The following is a 20,287-nucleotide window of genomic DNA, read 5'->3' as shown; positions in this document are numbered from 1 at the left end:
AATATGTTTACAAAGCTTCATTTTAATTACCAATAAAAAATGGTGAAATTCATCAAAATACAATTAGAAACCATGTAATGCTATGGAGGGGCAGGTACAGGAAGGCTTCTATCCATTGCATTACATGGTTCAAAGGAAAAGATGTGCTGCAGCGCAACGTGTATTCTGTGAATCATTTAGCAGTAAAAATTGGGAAGAATAGAAGGCAACCCTCTTGATGCCTCCAAGCAAGTGGAGGATGATGCATTATCTATTTTTAATTTACTATATTTGTCTACATTTATTTAAATGCAGCAGTTAACTTGTAATTCACAATTAAATTTAAAGATGTTGCAATAAGTGTGTTGCAATAAGTGTGGCTTTTATAAAAATTAATCTTAATAATAAAAAAAATAAAGAATCATTTTAAAAATACCAAATTTTTAAAGTTCAATGTTTTTATAAATAATGGCGCTGGAACTGTGCAACAGAATTGTGTGAGTGTGTATGTGAGCAGAGTATGTGTGCTTAATTTTCCTTATAATCCTTAAATTTCAAATGAGCGTGTGCTTTAGTGCATTGTTTATCAACAATGGCACTCAAGAAACCCCAACAGGCCATGGTTTAAATAAAGCCAGATCAATGCACAGGTGAAGTACAAAGCTGATCAGTAACTCAGTGGTTTATAACTTGCTCTTACCCATAACCTGATTATGTGACCTGTGCAATGGTTAAGATATCATTTAAAAGTTCCCTCTTTAGGGTACTTGCGGCAATCTGTACCTGTGTTTCTACGGCGTATCATATCTAGTGCCTAACCAGCCTCTGACCTTACTGCACGTGACTGATATACATATACACACACACTGTATTCGGATTTTTAATTTATTTATTTTTTTTTTTTTTGCAAGATTTAGAAATGTTGGTGTGCCACAAGATAATTTTAAATGTTAAAAAGTGTGCAATGTTAAAAAAAAAAAAAAAAAGTAGTACAATGTCCCTTTAAAAATAAAGATAAAATTAATGTTTCAAATAAAAAATGATTTATAAATATCAAAATGTTAAAAAAATATATTTTTTTGGCAAATTTTTTCATTTCATATTTTGATATATTTACATTTTTGGGAAATAAAAAACTTATTTTTAAACAATTTTATTTTTTGAATTACAAGGATATATTTTTGTAAGTTTTTGAATAATAGAACTATTATTGGTTCTATAGTATCACAAGTCAAATAATATATGTAATATCAGGAGTAACATCACATATACTATACTGATACTATAATAAAAAAAAATTGGGTTTCTGGCAATAAGAATGGATAATCGTGATAGAGTAAAACATTGATACTATAGATATCATTAATAAGTGAAGATTTTATAATGGAAAAAAAATTATATCCCCTGTGTTTGGCATAGATTGTTAAAAAGCAAATTTATCTTGTATACTTTACAGCTATGTCACGTCAATTTTATTTGAAAAGCAGATAACAATCTCTAAGTGCAATGTAAATAAGCTATAATATATGTTTCAAGTAACAGTCAATAGTGGTGTATAGATGTGAAATTTAGAGAAATGTATAAGATTTATGTTGAAAGACTATAAAATGTGAATACTTATCCTGTTTAAAGCGTAGATAGTGAGAGAGCTAATTGATCAAGTATATTTGACAGCTTTTTCCTTGAAATGTCCTGTTTCAGAGCTGATAACAAACTCTTAAGTGCATTTTAAAAAATAGATTGAATATAACTGTTGTAGATAAGGAACAAATAAATAACTGTTGAAGACAATCTATATAAATATATAACAGGATGGGTGGAATACTTTAAAAAGTTTAAACAGATCATTTGTTAGATAAATAGTGATCTAACAAATTGATCAAGTTTATTTGACAGCTATTTCATTGAGATTTTTGGTTCAGAGATGACTACAAACTATTAGTGCATTTTAAAAACAATAGAGCTGGTGTAGATAAGTATAAATAGTTATAGTGTTGATGATAATATATTGAAAATAAAGAAAAAGGATATTGAAAGATTTTAATATTTTACCAAAAATAAGCTTTGTTATGCATAAATAAATTTTGAGAGCCAAAATTGATTTAGTATATTTAAAGGGACAGTATACACTCATTTTCATATAACTACATGTAATAGACACTACTATAAATAATAAGATGCACAGATACTGTTTAAAAAAACATTTTTAAAACTGTTTATAAACTTATTTTTAAGTTCTAAGTTTAGCTCTGTTGAAAATGTGTTTGGAAAGCGCACTGCAAATGGAAAGTAAGACACTGGCCCCTGCCCCTTCTATTGCATATGAAATTTTATTTTTTTAGTGGTTGTACATTGGTATTCTTATTTGAAACTTAACCTATGCAGAATAATATGATAATTAATAATCTATTAAAGGCCGCCTATACTCGAATGCATTTTATCTTTTTTGTAAGAACAAAGAGACTGATAGTACAAGTGTGCAATATAAATAACACTGTTCAGCCACTGGGAACTAAATGGATACTAAAAAGAGAATCTTTATTTCATGATTCAGATAGAGAATAGAAATTTAAACAACATTCAAATTTATTTCCATTATTTATTTATTTTTTATTTTTTTTAAAGAAAAAGCAATGCACTTAGGCCTAGATTTAGAGTTCGGCGGTAGCCGTCAAAACCAGCGTTAGAGGCTCCTAACGCTGGTTTTGGGCGCCCGCTGGTATTTGGAGTCAGTGATTAAAGGGTCTAACGCTCACTTTTCAGCCGAGACTTTTCCATACCGCAGATCCCCCTACGCCATTTGCGTAGCCTATCTTTTCAATGGGATCTTTCTAACGCTGGTATTTAGAGTCGTTTCTGCAGTGAGCGTTAGAGCTCTAACGACAAGATTCCAGCCGCCTGAAAATAGCAGGAGTTAAGAGCTTTCTGGCTAACGCCGGTTTATAAAGCTCTTAACTACTGTACCCTAAAGTACACTAACACCCATAAACTACCTATGTACCCCTAAACCGAGGTCCCCCCACATCGCCGCCACTCGATTAAAATTTTTAACCCCTAATCTGCCGACCGCCACCTACGTTATACTTATGTACCCCTAATCTGCTGCCCCTAACACCGCCGACCCCTGTATTATATCTATTAACCCCTAACTTGCCCCCCACAACGTCGCCGCAAGCTACTTAAAATAATTAACCCCTAATCTTCCGACCGCAAATCGCCGCCACCTACGTTATCCCTATGTACCCCTAATCTGCTACCCCTAACATCGCCGACCCCTATGTTATATTTATTAACCCCTAATCTGCCCCCCACAACGTCGCCGACACCTACCTACACTTATTAACCCCTAATCTGCCGAGCGGACCTGAGCGCTACTATAATAAAGTTATTAACCCCTAATCCGCCTCACTAACCCTATCATAAATAGTATTAACCCCTAATCTGCCCTCCCTAACATCGCCGACACCTACCTTCAATTATTAACCCCTAATCTGCCGACCGGAGCTCACCGCTATTCTAATAAATGTATTAACCCCTAAAGCTAAGTCTAACCCTAACACTAACACCCCCCTAAGTTAAATATAATTTTTATCTAACGAAATAAATTAACTCTTATTAAATAAATAATTCCTATTTAAAGCTAAATACTTACCTGTAAAATACATCCTAATATAGCTACAATATAAATTATAATTATATTATACCTATTTCTCCAACATAGGTGTGTCCGGTCCACGGCGTCATCCTTACTTGTGGGATATTCTCTTCCCCAACAGGAAATGGCAAAGAGCCCAGCAAAGCTGGTCACATGATCCCTCCTAGGCTCCGCCTACCCCAGTCATTCTCTTTGCCGTTGTACAGGCAACATCTCCACGGAGATGGCTTAGAGTTTTTTAGTGTTTAACTGTAGTTTTTCATTATTCAATCAAGAGTTTGTTATTTTCAAATAGTGCTGGTACGTACTATTTACTCAGAAACAGAAAAGAGATGAAGAATTCTGTTTGTATGAGGAAAATGATTTTAGCAACCGTAACTAAAATCCATGGCTGTTCCACACAGGACTGTTGAGAGCAATTAACTTCAGTTGGGGGAACAGTTTGCAGTCTCTTGCTGCTTGAGGTATGACACATTCTAACAAGACGATGTAATGCTGGAAGCTGTCATTTTCCCTATGGGATCCGGTAAGCCATGTTTATTACGATTGTAAATAAGGGCTTCACAAGGGCTTATTTAAACTGTAGACTTTTTTTGGGCTAAATCGATTGATATTAACACTTATTTAGCCTTGAGGAATCATTTATTCTGGGTATTTTGATTTAATAATATCGGCAGGCACTGTTTTAGACACCTTATTCTTTAGGGGCTTTCCCAAAGCATAGGCAGAGTCTCATTTTCGCGCCGGTGTTGCGCACTTGTTTTTGAGAGGCATGGCATGCAGTCGCATGTGAGAGGAGCTCTGATACTCATAAAAGACTTCTGAAGGCGTCATTTGGTATCGTATTCCCCTTTGGGTTTGGTTGGGTCTCAGCAAAGCAGATACCAGGGACTGTAAAGGGGTTTAAAGCTTAAAACGGCTCCGGTTCCGTTATTTTAAGGGTTAAAGCTTCCAAAATTGGTGTGCAATATTTTCAAGGCTTTAAGACGCTGTGGTGAAAATTTGGTGAATTTTGAACAATTCCTTCATGTTTTTTCGCAATTGCAGTAATAAAGTGTGTTCAGTTTAAAATTTAAAGTGACAGTAACGGTTTTATTTTAAAACGTTTTTTGTACTTTCTGATCAAGTTTATGCCTGTTTAACATGTCTGAACTACCAGATAGACTGTGTTCTGAATGTGGGGAAGCCAGAATTCCTATTCATTTAAATAAATGTGATTTATGTGATAATGACAATGATGCCCAAGATGATTCCTCAAGTGAGGGGAGTAAGCATGGTACTGCATCATTCCCTCCTTCGTCTACACGAGTCTTGCCCACTCAGGAGGCCCCTAGTACATCTAGCGCGCCAATACTCCTTACTATGCAACAATTAACGGCTGTAATGGATAATTCTGTCAAAAACATTTTAGCCAAAATGAACCCTTGTCAGCGTAAGCGTGGATGCTCTGTTTTAGTTACTGAAGAGCATGACGACGCTGATATTAATATCTCTGAAGGGCCCCTAACCCAATTTGAGGGGGCCAGGGAGGTTTTGTCTGAGGGAGAAATTACTGATTTAGGGAACATTTCTCAGCAGGCTGAATCTGATGTGATTACATTTAAATTTAAATTGGAACATCTCCGCATTTTGCTTAAGGAGGTATTATCCACTCTGGATGATTGTGAAAATTTAGTCATCCCAGAGAAACTATGTAAAATGGACAAGTTCCTAGAGGTGCCGGGGCTCCCAGAAGCTTTTCCTATACCCAAGCGGGTGGCGGACATTGTTAATAAAGAATGGGAAAGGCCCGGTATTCCTTTCGTCCCTCCCCCCATATTTAAAAAATTGTTTCCTATGGTCGACCCCAGAAAGGACTTATGGCAGTCAGTCCCCAAGGTCGAGGGAGCGGTTTCTACTTTAAACAAACGCACCACTATTCCCATAGAGGATAGTTGTGCTTTCAAAGATCCTATGGATAAAAAATTAGAAGGTTTGCTTAAAAAGATGTTTGTTCAGCAGGGTTACCTTCTACAACCCATTTCATGCATTGTCCCTGTCACTACAGCCGCATATTTCTGGTTTGATGAACTGCTTAAGGTGCTCGATAGTGACTCTCCTCCTTATGAGGAGATTATGGACAGAATCAATGCTCTCAAATTGGCTAATTCTTTCACTCTAGACGCCTCTTTGCAATTGGCTAAGTTAGCGGCTAAGAACTCTGGGTTTGCTATTGTGGCGCGCAGAGCGCTTTGGTTGAAATCTTGGTCGGCTGATGCGTCTTCCAAGAACAAGCTACTAAACATTCCTTTCAAGGGGAAAACGCTGTTTGGTCCTGACTTGAAAGAGATTATATCTGATATCACTGGGGGTAAGGGCCACGCCCTTCCTCAGGATCGGCCCTTCAAGGCAAAAAATAGACCTAATTTTCGTCCCTTTCGTAAAAACGGACCAGCCCAAGGTGCTACGTCCTCTAAGCAAGAGGGTAATACTTCTCAGGCCAAGCCAGCTTGGAGACCAATGCAAGGCTGGAACAAGGGAAAGCAGGCCAAGAAACCTGCCACTGCTACCAAGACAGCATGAAATATTGGCCCCCGATCCGGGACCGGATCTGGTGGGGGGCAGACTCTCTCTCTTCGCTCAGGCTTGGGCAAGAGATGTTCTGGATCCTTGGGCGCTAGAAATAGTCTCCCAGGGTTATCTTCTGGAATTCAAGGGACTTCCCCCAAGGGGGAGGTTCCACAAGTCGCAGTTGTCTTCAGACCACATAAAAAGACAGGCGTTCTTACATTGTGTAGAAGACCTGTTAAAAATGGGAGTGATTCATCCTGTTCCATTAAGAGAACAAGGGATGGGGTTCTACTCCAATCTGTTCATAGTTCCCAAAAAAGAGGGAACGTTCAGACCAATCCTAGATCTCAAGATCTTAAACAAATTTCTCAAGGTCCCATCGTTCAAGATGGAAACCATTCGAACTATCCTTCCTTCCATCCAGGAAGGTCAATTTATGACCACGGTGGATTTAAAGGATGCGTATCTACATATTCCTATCCACAAGGAACATCATCGGTTCCTAAGGTTTGCATTCCTGGACAAACATTACCAGTTCGTGGCGCTTCCTTTCGGATTAGCCACTGCTCCAAGGTTTTTCACAAAGGTACTAGGGTCCCTTCTAGCGGTGCTAAGACCAAGGGGCATTGCAGTAGTACCTTACCTGGACGACATTCTGATTCAAGCGTCGTCCCTTCCTCAAGCAAAGGCTCACACGGACATTGTCCTGGCCTTTTCTCAGATCTCACGGCTGGAAAGTGAACGTGGAAAAGAGTTCTCTATCCCCGTCAACAAGGGTTCCCTTCTTGGGAACAATTATAGACTCCTTAGAAATGAGGATCTTTCTAACAGAGGCCAGAAAAACAAAGCTTCTGGACTCTTGTCGGATACTTCATTCCGTTCCTCTTCCTTCCATAGCTCAGTGCATGGAAGTGATCGGGTTGATGGTGGCGGCGATGGACATAGTTCCTTTTGCGCGCATTCATCTAAGACCATTACAACTGTGCATGCTCAGTCAGTGGAATGGGGACTATACAGACTTGTCTCCGAAGATACAAGTAAATCAGAGGACCAGAGACTCACTCCGTTGGTGGCTGTCCCTGGACAATCTGTCTCAAGGGATGATGTTCCACAGACCAGAGTGGGTCATTGTCACGACCGACGCCAGTCTGATAGGCTGGGGCGCGGTCTGGGGATCCCTGAAAGCTCAGGGTCTTTGGTCTCGGGAAGAATCTCTTCTACCGATAAATATTCTGGAACTGAGAGCGATATTCAATGCGCTCCAGGCCTGGCCCCAGCTTGCGAGGACCAGGTTCATACGGTTTCAATCAGACAACATGACGACTGTTGCGTACATCAACCATCAGGGGGGAACAAGGAGTTCCCTAGCGATGGAAGAAGTAACCAAAATTATTCTTTGGGCGGAGTCTCACTCCTGCCACCTGTCTGCTATCCACATCCCAGGAGTGGAAAATTGGGAAGCGGATTTTCTGAGTCGTCAGACATTGCATCCGGGGGAGTGGGAACTCCATCCGGAAATCTTTGCCCGAGTCACTCACCTGTGGGGCATTCCAGACATGGATCTGATGGCCTCTCGTCAGAACTTCAAAGTTCCTTGCTACGGGGCCAGATCCAGGGATCCCAAGGCGGCTCTAGTGGATGCACTAGTAGCACCTTGGACCTTCAAACTAGCTTATGTGTTCCCGCCATTTCCTCTCATCCCCAGGCTGATAGCCAGGATCAAGCAGGAGAGGGCGTCGGTGATCTTGATAGCTCCTGCGTGGCCACGCAGGACTTGGTATGCAGATCTGGTGAATATGTCATCGGCTCCACCTTGGAAGCTACCTTTGAGACGAGACCTTCTTGTTCAGGGTCCGTTCGAACATCCGAATCTGGTTTCACTCCAGCTGACTGCTTGGAGATTGAACGCTTGATTTTATCGAAGCGAGGATTCTCAGATTCTGTGATCGATACTCTTGTTCAGGCCAGAAAGCCTGTGACTAGAAAGATTTACCACAAAATTTGGAAAAAATATATCTGTTGGTGTGAATCTAAAGGATTCCCTTGGGACAAGGTTAAGATTCCTAGGATTCTATCCTTCCTTCAAGAAGGATTGGAAAAAGGATTATCTGCAAGTTCCCTGAAGGGACAGATTTCTGCCTTGTCGGTATTACTTCACAAAAAGCTGGCAGCTGTGCCAGATGTTCAAGCCTTTGTTCAGGCTCTGGTTAGAATCAAGCCTGTTTACAAACCTTTGACTCCTCCTTGGAGTCTCAATTTAGTTCTTTCAGTTCTTCAGGGGGTTCCGTTTGAACCCTTACATTCCGTTGATATTAAGTTATTATCTTGGAAAGTTTTGTTTTTAGTTGCGATTTCTTCTGCTAGAAGAGTCTCAGAATTATCGGCTCTGCAGTGTTCTCCTCCTTATCTGGTGTTCCATGCAGATAAGGTGGTTTTACGTACTAAACCTGGTTTTCTTCCAAAAGTTGTTTCTAACAAAAACATTAACCAGGAGATTATCGTACCTTCTCTGTGTCCAAGACCAGTTTCAAAGAAGGAACGTTTGTTGCACAATTTGGATGTTGTTCGCGCTCTAAAATTCTATTTAGATGCTACAAAGGATTTTAGACAAACATCTTCCTTGTTTGTTGTTTATTCAGGTAAAAGGAGAGGTCAAAAAGCAACTTCTACCTCTCTCTCTTTTTGGATTAAAAGCATCATCAGATTGGCTTACGAGACTGCCGGACGGCAGCCTCCCGAAAGAATCACAGCTCATTCCACTAGGGCTGTGGCTTCCACATGGGCCTTCAAGAACGAGGCTTCTGTTGATCAGATATGTAGGGCAGCGACTTGGTCTTCACTGCACACTTTTACCAAATTTTACAAGTTTGATACTTTTGCTTCTTCTGAGGCTATTTTTGGGAGAAAGGTTTTGCAAGCCGTGGTGCCTTCCATTTAGGTGACCTGATTTGCTCCCTCCCTTCATCCGTGTCCTAAAGCTTTGGTATTGGTTCCCACAAGTAAGGATGACGCCGTGGACCGGACACACCTATGTTGGAGAAAACAGAATTTATGTTTACCTGATAAATTTCTTTCTCCAACGGTGTGTCCGGTCCACGGCCCGCCCTGGTTTTTTTAATCAGGTCTGATATTTTATTTTCTTTAACTACAGTCACCACGGTACCATATGGTTTCTCCTATGCAAATATTCCTCCTTAACGTCGGTCGAATGACTGGGGTAGGCGGAGCCTAGGAGGGATCATGTGACCAGCTTTGCTGGGCTCTTTGCCATTTCCTGTTGGGGAAGAGAATATCCCACAAGTAAGGATGACGCCGTGGACCGGACACACCGTTGGAGAAAGAAATTTATCAGGTAAACATAAATTCTGTTTTTAGGATTAATATTTATTTTACAGGCAACTTTGTAATTATTTTAACCAGGTACAATAGCTATTAAATAGTTAAGAACTATTTAATAGTTACCTAGTTAAAATAATTACAAATTTACCTGTAAAATAAATCCTAACCTAAGATATAATTAAACCTAACACTACCCTATCAATAAAATAATTAAATAAACTACCTACAATTACCTACAATTAACCTAACACTACACTATCAATAAATTAATTAAACACAATTGCTACAAATAAATAAAATTAAATAAACTATCTAAAGTACAAAAAATAAAAAAGAACTAAGTTACAGAAAATAATAAAATATTTACAAACATAAGAAAAATATTACAACAATTTTAAACTAATTACACCTACTCTAAGCCCCCTAATAAAATAACAAAGCCCCCCAAAATAAAAAATTCCCTACCCTATTCTAAAATACAAATATTACAAGCTCTTTTACCTTACCAGCCCTGAACAGGGCCCTTTGCGGGGCATGCCCCAAGAATTTCAGCTCTTTTGCCTGTAAAAAAAAACATACTATACCCCCCCCCCCAACATTACAACCCACCACCCACATACCCCTAATCTAACCCAAACCCCCCTTAAATAAACCTAACACTACCCCCCTGATGATCTTCCTACCTTGTCTTCACCATGCCAGGTTCACCGATCCGTCCTGGCTCCAAGATCTTCATCCAACCCAAGCGGGGGCTAGACATCCACTGAAGAAGTCCAGAAGAGGGTCCAAAGTCTTCCTCCTATCCGGCAAGAAGAGGACATCCGGACCGGCAAACATCTTCTCCAAGCGGCATCTTCTATCTTCTTCCATCCGATGACGACCGGCTCCATCTTGAAGACCTCCAGCGCGGATCCATCCTCTTCTTCCGACGACTAGACGACGAATGACGGTTCCTTTAAGGGACGTCATCCAAGATGGCGTCCCTCGAATTCCGATTGGCTGATAGGATTCTATCAGCCAATCGGAATTAAGGTAGGAATTTTCTGATTGGCTGATGGAATCAGCCAATCAGAATATAGTTCAATCCGATTGGCTGATCCAATCAGCCAATCAGATTGAGCTCGCATTCTATTGGCTGTTCCGATCAGCCAATAGAATGCGAGCTCAATCTGATTGGCTGATTGGATCAGCCAATCGGATTGAACTATATTCTGATTGGCTGATTCCATCAGCCAATCAGAAAATTCCTACCTTAATTCCGATTGGCTGATAGAATCCTATCAGCCAATCGGAATTCGAGGGACGCCATCTTGGATGACGTCCCTTAAAGGAACCGTCATTCGTCGTCTAGTCGTCGGAAGAAGAGGATGGATCCGCGCTGGAGGTCTTCAAGATGGAGCCGGTCGTCATCGGATGGAAGAAGATAGAAGATGCCGCTTGGAGAAGATGTTTGCCGGTCCGGATGTCCTCTTCTTGCCGGATAGGAGGAAGACTTTGGACCCTCTTCTGGACTTCTTCAGTGGATGTCTAGCCCCCGCTTGGGTTGGATGAAGATCTTGGAGCCAGGACGGATCGGTGAACCTGGCATGGTGAAGACAAGGTAGGAAGATCATCAGGGGGGTAGTGTTAGGTTTATTTAAGGGGGGTTTGGGTTAGATTAGGGGTATGTGGGTGGTGGGTTGTAATGTTGGGGGGGGGGTATAGTATGTTTTTTTTTACAGGCAAAAGAGCTGAAATTCTTGGGGCATGCCCCGCAAAGGGCCCTGTTCAGGGCTGGTAAGGTAAAAGAGCTTGTAATATTTGTATTTTAGAATAGGGTAGGGAATTTTTTATTTTGGGGGGCTTTGTTATTTTATTAGGGGGCTTAGAGTAGGTGTAATTAGTTTAAAATTGTTGTAATATTTTTCTTATGTTTGTAAATATTTTATTATTTTCTGTAACTTAGTTCTTTTTTATTTTTTGTACTTTAGATAGTTTATTTAATTTTATTTATTTGTAGCAATTGTGTTTAATTAATTTATTGATAGTGTAGTGTTAGGTTAATTGTAGGTAATTGTAGGTAGTTTATTTAATTATTTTATTGATAGGGTAGTGTTAGGTTTAATTATATCTTAGGTTAGGATTTATTTTACAGGTAAATTTGTAATTATTTTAACTAGGTAACTATTAAATAGTTCTTAACTATTTAATAGCTATTGTACCTGGTTAAAATAATTACAAAGTTGCCTGTAAAATAAATATTAATCCTAAAATAGGTATAATATAATTATAATTTATATTGTAGCTATATTAGGATTTATTTTACAGGTAAGTATTTAGCTTTAAATAGGAATTATTTATTTAATAAGAGTTAATTTATTTCGTTAGATAAAAATTATATTTAACTTAGGGGGGTGTTAGTGTTAGGGTTAGACTTAGCTTTAGGGGTTAATACATTTATTAGAATAGCGGTGAGCTCCGGTCGGCAGATTAGGGGTTAATAATTGAAGGTAGGTGTCGGCGATGTTAGGGAGGGCAGATTAGGGGTTAATACTATTTATGATAGGGTTAGTGAGGCGGATTAGGGGTTAATAACTTTATTATAGTAGCGCTCAGGTCCGCTCGGCAGATTAGGGGTTAATAAGTGTAGGTAGGTGTCGGCGACGTTGTGGGGGGCAGATTAGGGGTTAATAAATATAACATAGGGGTCGGCGATGTTAGGGCAGCAGATTAGGGGTACATAGGGATAACGTAGGTGGCGGCGGTTTACGGAGCGGCAGATTAGGGGTTAAAAGTGTAATGCAGGGGTCAGCGATAGCGGGGGCGGCAGATTAGGGGTTAATAAGTGTAAGGTTAGGGGTGTTTAGACTCGGGGTACATGTTAGGGTGTTAGGTGCAGACTTAGGAGGTGTTTCCCCATAGGAAACAATGGGGCTGCGTTAGGAGCTGAACGCTGCTTTTTTGCAGGTGTTAGGTTTTTTTTCAGCTCAAACAGCCCCATTGTTTCCTATGGGAGAATCGTGCACGAGCACGTTTTTGATGCCGGCCGCGTCCGTAAGCAACTCTGGTATCGAGAGTTGCATTTGCGGTAAAAATGCTCTACGCTCCTTTTTTGGAGCCTAACGCAGCATTTGTTTGAACTCTCGATACCAGAGTTAAATTTATGGTGCGGCCAGAAAAAAACCCGCGGAGCGTTAACAGCCCTTTTACCGCCGAACTCTAAATCTAGGCCATAGTGAGCAAATCACATGAGGATTTGAAGTGCATCAACCAATCAAAAACTTGTGAGCATATATAGATAACCTTTTCTACAAAGAACAGCAATATAATAAAGCAAATTTATATAGTCAAATAAGATAGTTCTTTAAAATTTCATTCTCTTTATAAATCTTAAAATAAAAATGAAGCAGGTATGTCCATTTTAAGATTTAGCCCATTAGAATACTAAATCAAAGAAAATATAAAATTGTCAGTCACTTGAATTTGATATAGGTTTTTGAATAAGGTTATTAGATAGAAGCTAATCACAGAGGTAAAAAGTATATACATATAACTTTGATGGTTGTTCATAAATGGAGAATGGATAATACAGTGAATATCAATTTATTTAAATATTACATTTTATATTCTAGAATGTAACTTTGAGTGTATAGTACAATATTCAAAATATAAATTAAAAAAGAATATTTAAAAACTTTAAATGTGAAATTTAAAAACCAGTGTAAGCCATAGATAAGCGAGAGAGCCAAGTTATAAATTGTACTTGACAGCTATTGCATGGAAATTTATGTTGCTTTGCAGATGACAATCTCTAAGTGCAATATAAACTGAACCTTGAAAATAGCTGTTGTAGATTAGACAAAACAAAAGTTGGAAAATAGATAATAAGAATAGTGAAAGAATTTTAAATGGGATAACATATGCATTGTTACATACAGATAGTGAGAGATACAAAAAAAAATATATAATACAAAATATTTGATCTTGATTTATGTTACATAGCAGATAGAAATATCAAATTGCAATATAAAAACAAGGGTGGAATCTATTTGTTTTAACAAACTATATATAATTAGTTGATGTTTAAAATATTGTGTTAATAGATAACATTAATACCGTAAAACATTAGAATGAAACAAAAATATGCAGTGTTATGCATAATTTGTTGTAGAGCCAAATTACCATCTATACTGTAAAGCTATTTCATGGATATTAATTTTGCTGATCAGATAACAATATTACAATTTAATGTAAACACACAGGGAAATATATTTAAAGTAAATACGAGTAAATAATACTGAAATAGAAAAAAGAAAAGAAATGAGAGTAATATTCAAAGAGTTTAAATTTGAAAAACGTATATCTTACTAATATATAGTGATAGATAAATTCTTACAAATCCATTTGACACATATTTCAGGGATATAAATACATGCAGCAATAGATTTTGATTATATATCGATCCAAAAAGTTCTGATTAGATATTTCACTAAACGCTATAAATTCATATTTACAGATACCGGTAAAAAAAAATATATATATTTTTATATATACTATAAACAAATACAGATATATTTTTTATTTGAAGTAATATATTATACTCAATAATTGTCAATACTTAGTAGTTATAGATTAAAAATCATATGAACTTGCATAGCTAAATTTAGAACATACATAAAATAATATAGAGATCTTTTAAGATGACAATTGTTCACAAATTTTAAAGATATATTTTTGATTTAGTATTGGAGTAGAATTTTAAATCTATAATTTTCGAAAATATCATAAAAGATTGTTTATATAATTATCTTTATATTGCATGACTAACTATATCATATTTATTATATTTAGGGACTTTCGTAGCTTGAAAAAAAATTAGATGAGAATAATAAAATAAACGTTTTTTATAAAAACTTTATTATTGTATTAGAAAATTTGTTTGGCATACAATAAAATGACTGTCAAGAATAGATATTATCTTACTATTGATATAAATAACAACTGTATGAATATATATATGTAAGCTGTCGGATTACGATTCCTCAGGTTCAACAACGCTGCTGCTTCTTTGCTGCTTGTTTCGTTTGCAAATAGCATAATAATGAATGAATACAATGTCGTGATCCATTCATTACTATGTTGCGAGTCGAGTGAGACGCATGCGCATTGGAGCCCAGCAGTTTGGTCAATCGCATGCGCATTGCGGTTAGGATACTTACATTGCGCATGCGCAAATGCACTCTATCATTGTGAACGCGCAGAGATCTTACGTATAGAGCGGGTGGGACCACTCTATACGTAAAGAGTGAAAAACCAGGAAGAAGAAGATGGGAGGAGTCGATAAGCAAACGGCTGCATAAAATGTTAGTAAATAAAATAAAAGATTAATATTTTTTAAGAAAAAAAAGTTAGCGATTATGTTGATATACATGGGTATAATGAGATGCTGTGTTTTCAATGTCCTAAATTAACTTTCACTTTCAGGCTCTGAGGGTATACTCTCCTTCTCGGGGGGCCTCCATTGAGGTTTTGTGTTCCCCTTTTTAGAGACCTGTGAGTGGGTCTGGCGGCTTAGGTCGCCTGGAGCATGCCCTCTGTCTGGGGGTTGATTTTGCAGTCTGTTTCTTGCTTAACTGCTTCTTCTTCTTCCTCGCAAGTACCCCCCGGTGTCGTTCTGATATGGACTGTGTGTTCTCAAACTCTGGGTTTTTCGACTGGGTTTGTTACACATTTTTTTCGTGGTTGAATACTTGGTATTATATGTTGAGACTCTGGGAGGGCTTTGCCTCTTCAGTTGCATTCAGTACTTGCAGGATGTTGGAGAGAAGTCTTTTCTGTCTCTGTGCCTGGTCCTATCCCGGGTTTCGCTTGTATAGGCGTGACCTACTTTCCCTACTTTTCTCAGTCTAGTCCATTTTGCGGTCTCTAGTTTGGCTTCTGGACTAGCTGCGAGTCAGTGTCCTTGAGGCTTTTCCTTTAAAAAATTTCCTGGCTTCAGACGAAGGATTTTTTTTATTGGGTAGAGGTTCAGGCCTAGTGCCCTCAGTATGGGCCGCCTATTGTACCCTTGTGTCTTGACATTCAGTGTCCTCTATAGCTTGGGTATTGTTTTCCCAAAAGTAATGAATGCAGCTGTGGACTCTTTCCATTTAAGAAGAAAAACATAAATTATGCTTACCTGATAATTTCCTTTTCTTTTGATGGAAAGAGTCCACAGCTCCCCACCCGTAAATTTATGTGGGGCATCCTTTTATTCTTTAACCCTTATATTTCTTCTACTGTTCCTTGTTCTTCGGCAGAATGACTGGGGGATGAGGGGAGTGGGAGGAGTATTTAAGCTTTTGGCTGGGGTGTCTTTGCCTCCTCCTGGTGGCCAGGTTCTTATTTCCCAAAAGTAATGAATGCAGCTGTGGACTCTTTCCATCAGAAGAAAAGGAAATTATCAGGTAAGCATAATTTATGTTTTTACAGTGACTATTATTATTATTATTAAACTAATAAAGTTTTTGGCTGTTTTATATAAATCAAACAACCACAGCCTCTCAAAACATTTCACACTGATTATTAGTCTGTGATGATTAAGACATCATGTTCTCACCCAACTGGTTGAGCATGAGCTGGGCAGAACTGTATGTGCGCTTGGTTGTGTAATGTTAAATGTGGATGGTGGATGCCACCTCTCTTGCCCAGAATACAGATGTACTTGTTTCCTGGCTGAGAGCATTATCCACATGCACCTTGTTTAATGTGGCCCTATAACTTTTTTTCATCAATAATCAGTAATTTAGGTTACTATGATGTAGTAATGTTTTACATTCTATGTCATCCTTTTTTAATTTGTGATTTACAGGTAAATAAATTTAAAAATACAAAAAGGAAGACATTTTTGAGTATAAAAAAGTTTTTTTATTGAGATGGATTTTATTATAATGAATAAACATTCTTTTTTTTTTTTTTTATTCCTTTTCTTTTTATGTAGACAAACACCTGAATAGTTCATATCCATCCTTCACTACAGGAAGCATCAGAATTATACCGCAAACTCCAAAAGTCTTAGACACCAATGACTATTCACAAACATTGGGGATATCACAGCAGATATTTAAAGGAGATGGTGAATTGACAGAAACTGGGCAGCAATTATTATGTACAGACAGTAATTTAGTCATCAAACAAGAGGACAACAGTTATGCCTTATCTAGTGAAATTATTATCCGAGAGGATAAACCACACACATTTACTGAGTTTTCAAAACATATTAAAGTAGAGAAAAGTCTACAGTCTAGCCAAATAATTCATACAAAGGAGAAACGTTTCAAATCTACAGAATGTGAGAAAAGCTTTAGATGGAAGTCTATTCTACTAGAGCACTCCAAAATTCACACAGGTGAGGAACCACACACATTTACTGAGTGCGGCAAATGTTTTACACAAATAGATCATCTGAAAAGTCATAGAAAGATTTACACAGGAGAAAAGCCTTTCACATGTACAGAGTGTGGAAAAAGTTTTACACAAAAGAGTAATCTGAAACATCATGAAAGGATTCACACAGGAGAAAAGCCTTTCACATGTACAGAGTGTGGAAAAAGTTTTAAACAAAAGAGTAATCTGAAAACTCATGGAAGGATTCACACAGGAGAAAAGCCTTTCACATGTACAGAGTGTGGAAAAAGTTTTACAGTAATTAGTAGTCTAAAACATCATGAACGGATTCACACAGGGGAAAAGCCTTTCACATGTACAGAGTGTGGAAAAAGTTTTACAGTAATTAGTAGTCTAAAACATCATGAACGGATTCACACAGGGGAAAAGCCTTTCACATGTACAGAGTGTGGAAAAAATTGTACAAAAAAGAGTGCTCTGAAAAAGCATGAAAGAATTCACACAGGGGAAAAGCCTTTCACATGTACAGAGTGTGGAAAAAGTTTTACACAAAAGATTGAGCTGAAAACTCATGAACGGATTCACACAGGGGAAAAGCCTTTCACATGTACAGAGTGTGGGAAATGTTTTAAAGCTAAGGGTAATCTGAAACATCATGAACGGATTCACACAGGAGAAAAGCCTTTCACATGTACAGAGTGTGGAAAAAGTTTTACAGAAATGAGTAGTCTGAAAAATCATGAAAGAATTCACACAGGAGAAAAGCCTTTCAGATGTACAGAGTGTGGAAAAAGTTTTAAACAAATGAATAGTCTGAAATATCATGAAAGGATTCACAAGGGCAGAAACCTTTAACATGTTTACAAAGTAGGGTTGCTTCCCTTTGCACAGCCGATTCCCTGACACTTTGCATATGGGCGTGGTTGAGGATGTGGTTAGGGGTTTTGCTTAGGAGAAAAAATTCTCTTAGGGAAAGAGAATAATGTACTATGCGCCAACTAGAAGAAGCTAAATTAGTAACTGAGATGACAATAGAGGTTATCTAATGTGCATATGCAAAATAATTTGTGTAAAAAATAAGTGAGTAAGAAATCACATAAAGTCAGGTGATTCAAAAGATGTGTGTGGTATTTGTGACGCACCTTGCGTGACTAAACACGTGTAATTAATAAACCCTAAAAAGAACACTAAAAATAAGTAATGTTATAAGAAAATGATTTCACAACTGTATCTGGCCATACAAAAGTTTAGATACAACTCCAAAACCCCACATTGCTTTTAAGTACAATTTTATCTGAAAAGATAACCCTCATGATAGCACAGGCTCTTTTAAATGAACGCATACCAATATATATTTCAGCTATAAACACGTTTATTAGAACATTATGTACAGCTACCAGAATCTGTGTAGCCAAATACTGGAATGTGAGGGTACCTACTTGGCCTGAGATCATGGAGAAAATTTGAACTATATACACCATGTCAGAGCGTGCCTCATGGATTCAGGGCACAAATGACAATTTTCATAAGATATAGTTCTATTGGAATATGAAGGAGTCGGACATCCAGAGAGAGTAGTGAGGAGTTTAGGCTCCCCTAGAAATCAGACCTCAGAGGGGTTGGGATTGGGACTAAGGTGAATATTGATTTGGCTACCCCCAGTGCTGCTCGACAAATGCTTTTTCATAAGGTAATTCTACTGCTACTACTTCCTACAATATGTAAACATATATGAATATTGCAGGCAAGCTTATGGTTTAGACATTTTTAGTATAAGTTAATATTATTATTTTTTAAATATGCTCTGTTTATCTACATTTTCATGTTTCTTTTTATTGCCATGAGGCTTTCTGTATAAGAATATGCAGAGCTACTTGTTGGATAACAACATGGAGAGGCCCAGATCTCGGATCTTCAGGGTATTCCGGAAATCAAAGTTGTACACTATTACTGCATAAATGATGCGCTGAGCTAGTACTTGAGACTGGGCTAATGATTGTCAGGTGCTATCTAATGTTCATTCATGTTGTTGTGAAGTTGATGATGTTGTTCACAAGGAAAACAATACAAATTATTTCAACTAAAAATAAGTAATGTTAAAAATATATATATGGGGTGTATAAATAAACGTTCCATATGAAAAATGCTGTTCAGCTGATAATTATTTCGATAGTATCCTTGTAATGTATATTAATAACAGGCACTGTTGTCAAAACAAGCAGCGCTCAACCAGTTCTTTGCATACAAAGTAAGATGACCCAATGGTAAACCAAAAGCCCACAAACTTAAGGCGACTCAGCTCACCTGATGTTCCGTTAGTGAGGACACCACTTAAGCTTCCTACTGCGAGACCCGGTAGCATCCGAGCTCACTCTGAGACACGCTATCCTCAATCCTGCGTGATCCATTAGAAGTGTCCCGTCCACTGCACTGTGCTACAGCTTTCGGCGTCCTCCGGTAACGTCACCACACAGGCGGTGGAGCTGTCACATGTGGGGCAATGGCCAATGGGTATCAATTGGCAGTCCCAGTATCCAGAGCAATCATCTGGCAATGTACAAATGAAGTCTTGAAGAAAGAAGCGATCAATCCGGATAGTGATGAAATAAAACGTAACTTTTATTCAAAGTAAAGGTATAAAAACCTCAGAGCCATAGTCCATATTCAAAGGTGATGTGTATCAGATTGGCTAATAATTGGCTGTATAAATAAACACCTCAAAATAGTCAACCTATAGTTTAAAAACACAAAAAAATTTATAAAGATGGGTTCGATACAAATATATGACCCAAATAGAGTAACAGTTGATACAATTTAATAACAAAGTGATTGGAGTACAATCTTTTAACAAATGACTCATATAATCAAACGAGCAACATATCAACAAATAATTGATATAAGCGTATTATCAATAAAAGAGGATAAAATACACATATAATACCCTTAGACACCATTAATTAGCCAATAGAAAAAGAGAAGCCTGAAATCTTAAAGGCAGCGGTTAATAACTATATTTCTTCTATAAGGTATGACGAGTCCACGGATTCATCCTTTACTTGTGGGATATTATCCTCCTGCTAACAGGAAGTGGCAAAGAGCACCACAGCAGAGCTGTCTATATAGCTCCTCCCTTAGCTCCACCCCCCATTCATTCTCTTTGCCTACTCTAAGTACTAGGAAGGGTAAAGTGAAAGAGGTGATAAAATGTTAGTTTTTATTTTCTTCAAGCAAGAGTTTTTTATTTTAAATGGTACCGGTGTGTACTATTTTCTCTCAGGCAGCAGATGGATGAAGACTTCTGCCTGGAGGCTAATGATCTTAACATTTGTCACTAAGATCCAGAGCAGTTCCCACAGAATGGATGAGGAGTACAAGAAACTTCAGTGTGAGGAATGTTTT

The 20,287-nt window shown here is 38.0% G+C and overlaps 1 protein-coding gene across 2 annotated transcripts in view; it reads left to right on the top strand.

Annotated features, from left to right (window-relative positions):
• Nucleotides 1–19,032, top strand: part of LOC128659990 (gastrula zinc finger protein XlCGF52.1) — a 95,088-nt gene extending 76,056 nt beyond the window's left edge. For both annotated transcript variants that reach the window (XM_053713582.1, XM_053713583.1), the window contains exon 3: nt 16,482–19,032. In XM_053713582.1, coding sequence (XP_053569557.1) covers nt 16,482–17,743 — 1,262 coding nt within the window. In that variant the 3' untranslated portion in view covers nt 17,744–19,032. The remainder of the gene's footprint in view (nt 1–16,481) is intronic.
• The last annotated feature ends 1,255 nt before the right edge of the window (nt 19,033–20,287 follow it).

The sequence above is a fragment of the Bombina bombina genome, chromosome 5 (assembly GCF_027579735.1).
Source record: "Bombina bombina isolate aBomBom1 chromosome 5, aBomBom1.pri, whole genome shotgun sequence".
Lineage (NCBI taxonomy): Eukaryota > Metazoa > Chordata > Amphibia > Anura > Bombinatoridae > Bombina > Bombina bombina.
This window is presented reverse-complemented; position numbering and strand designations above follow the sequence as displayed.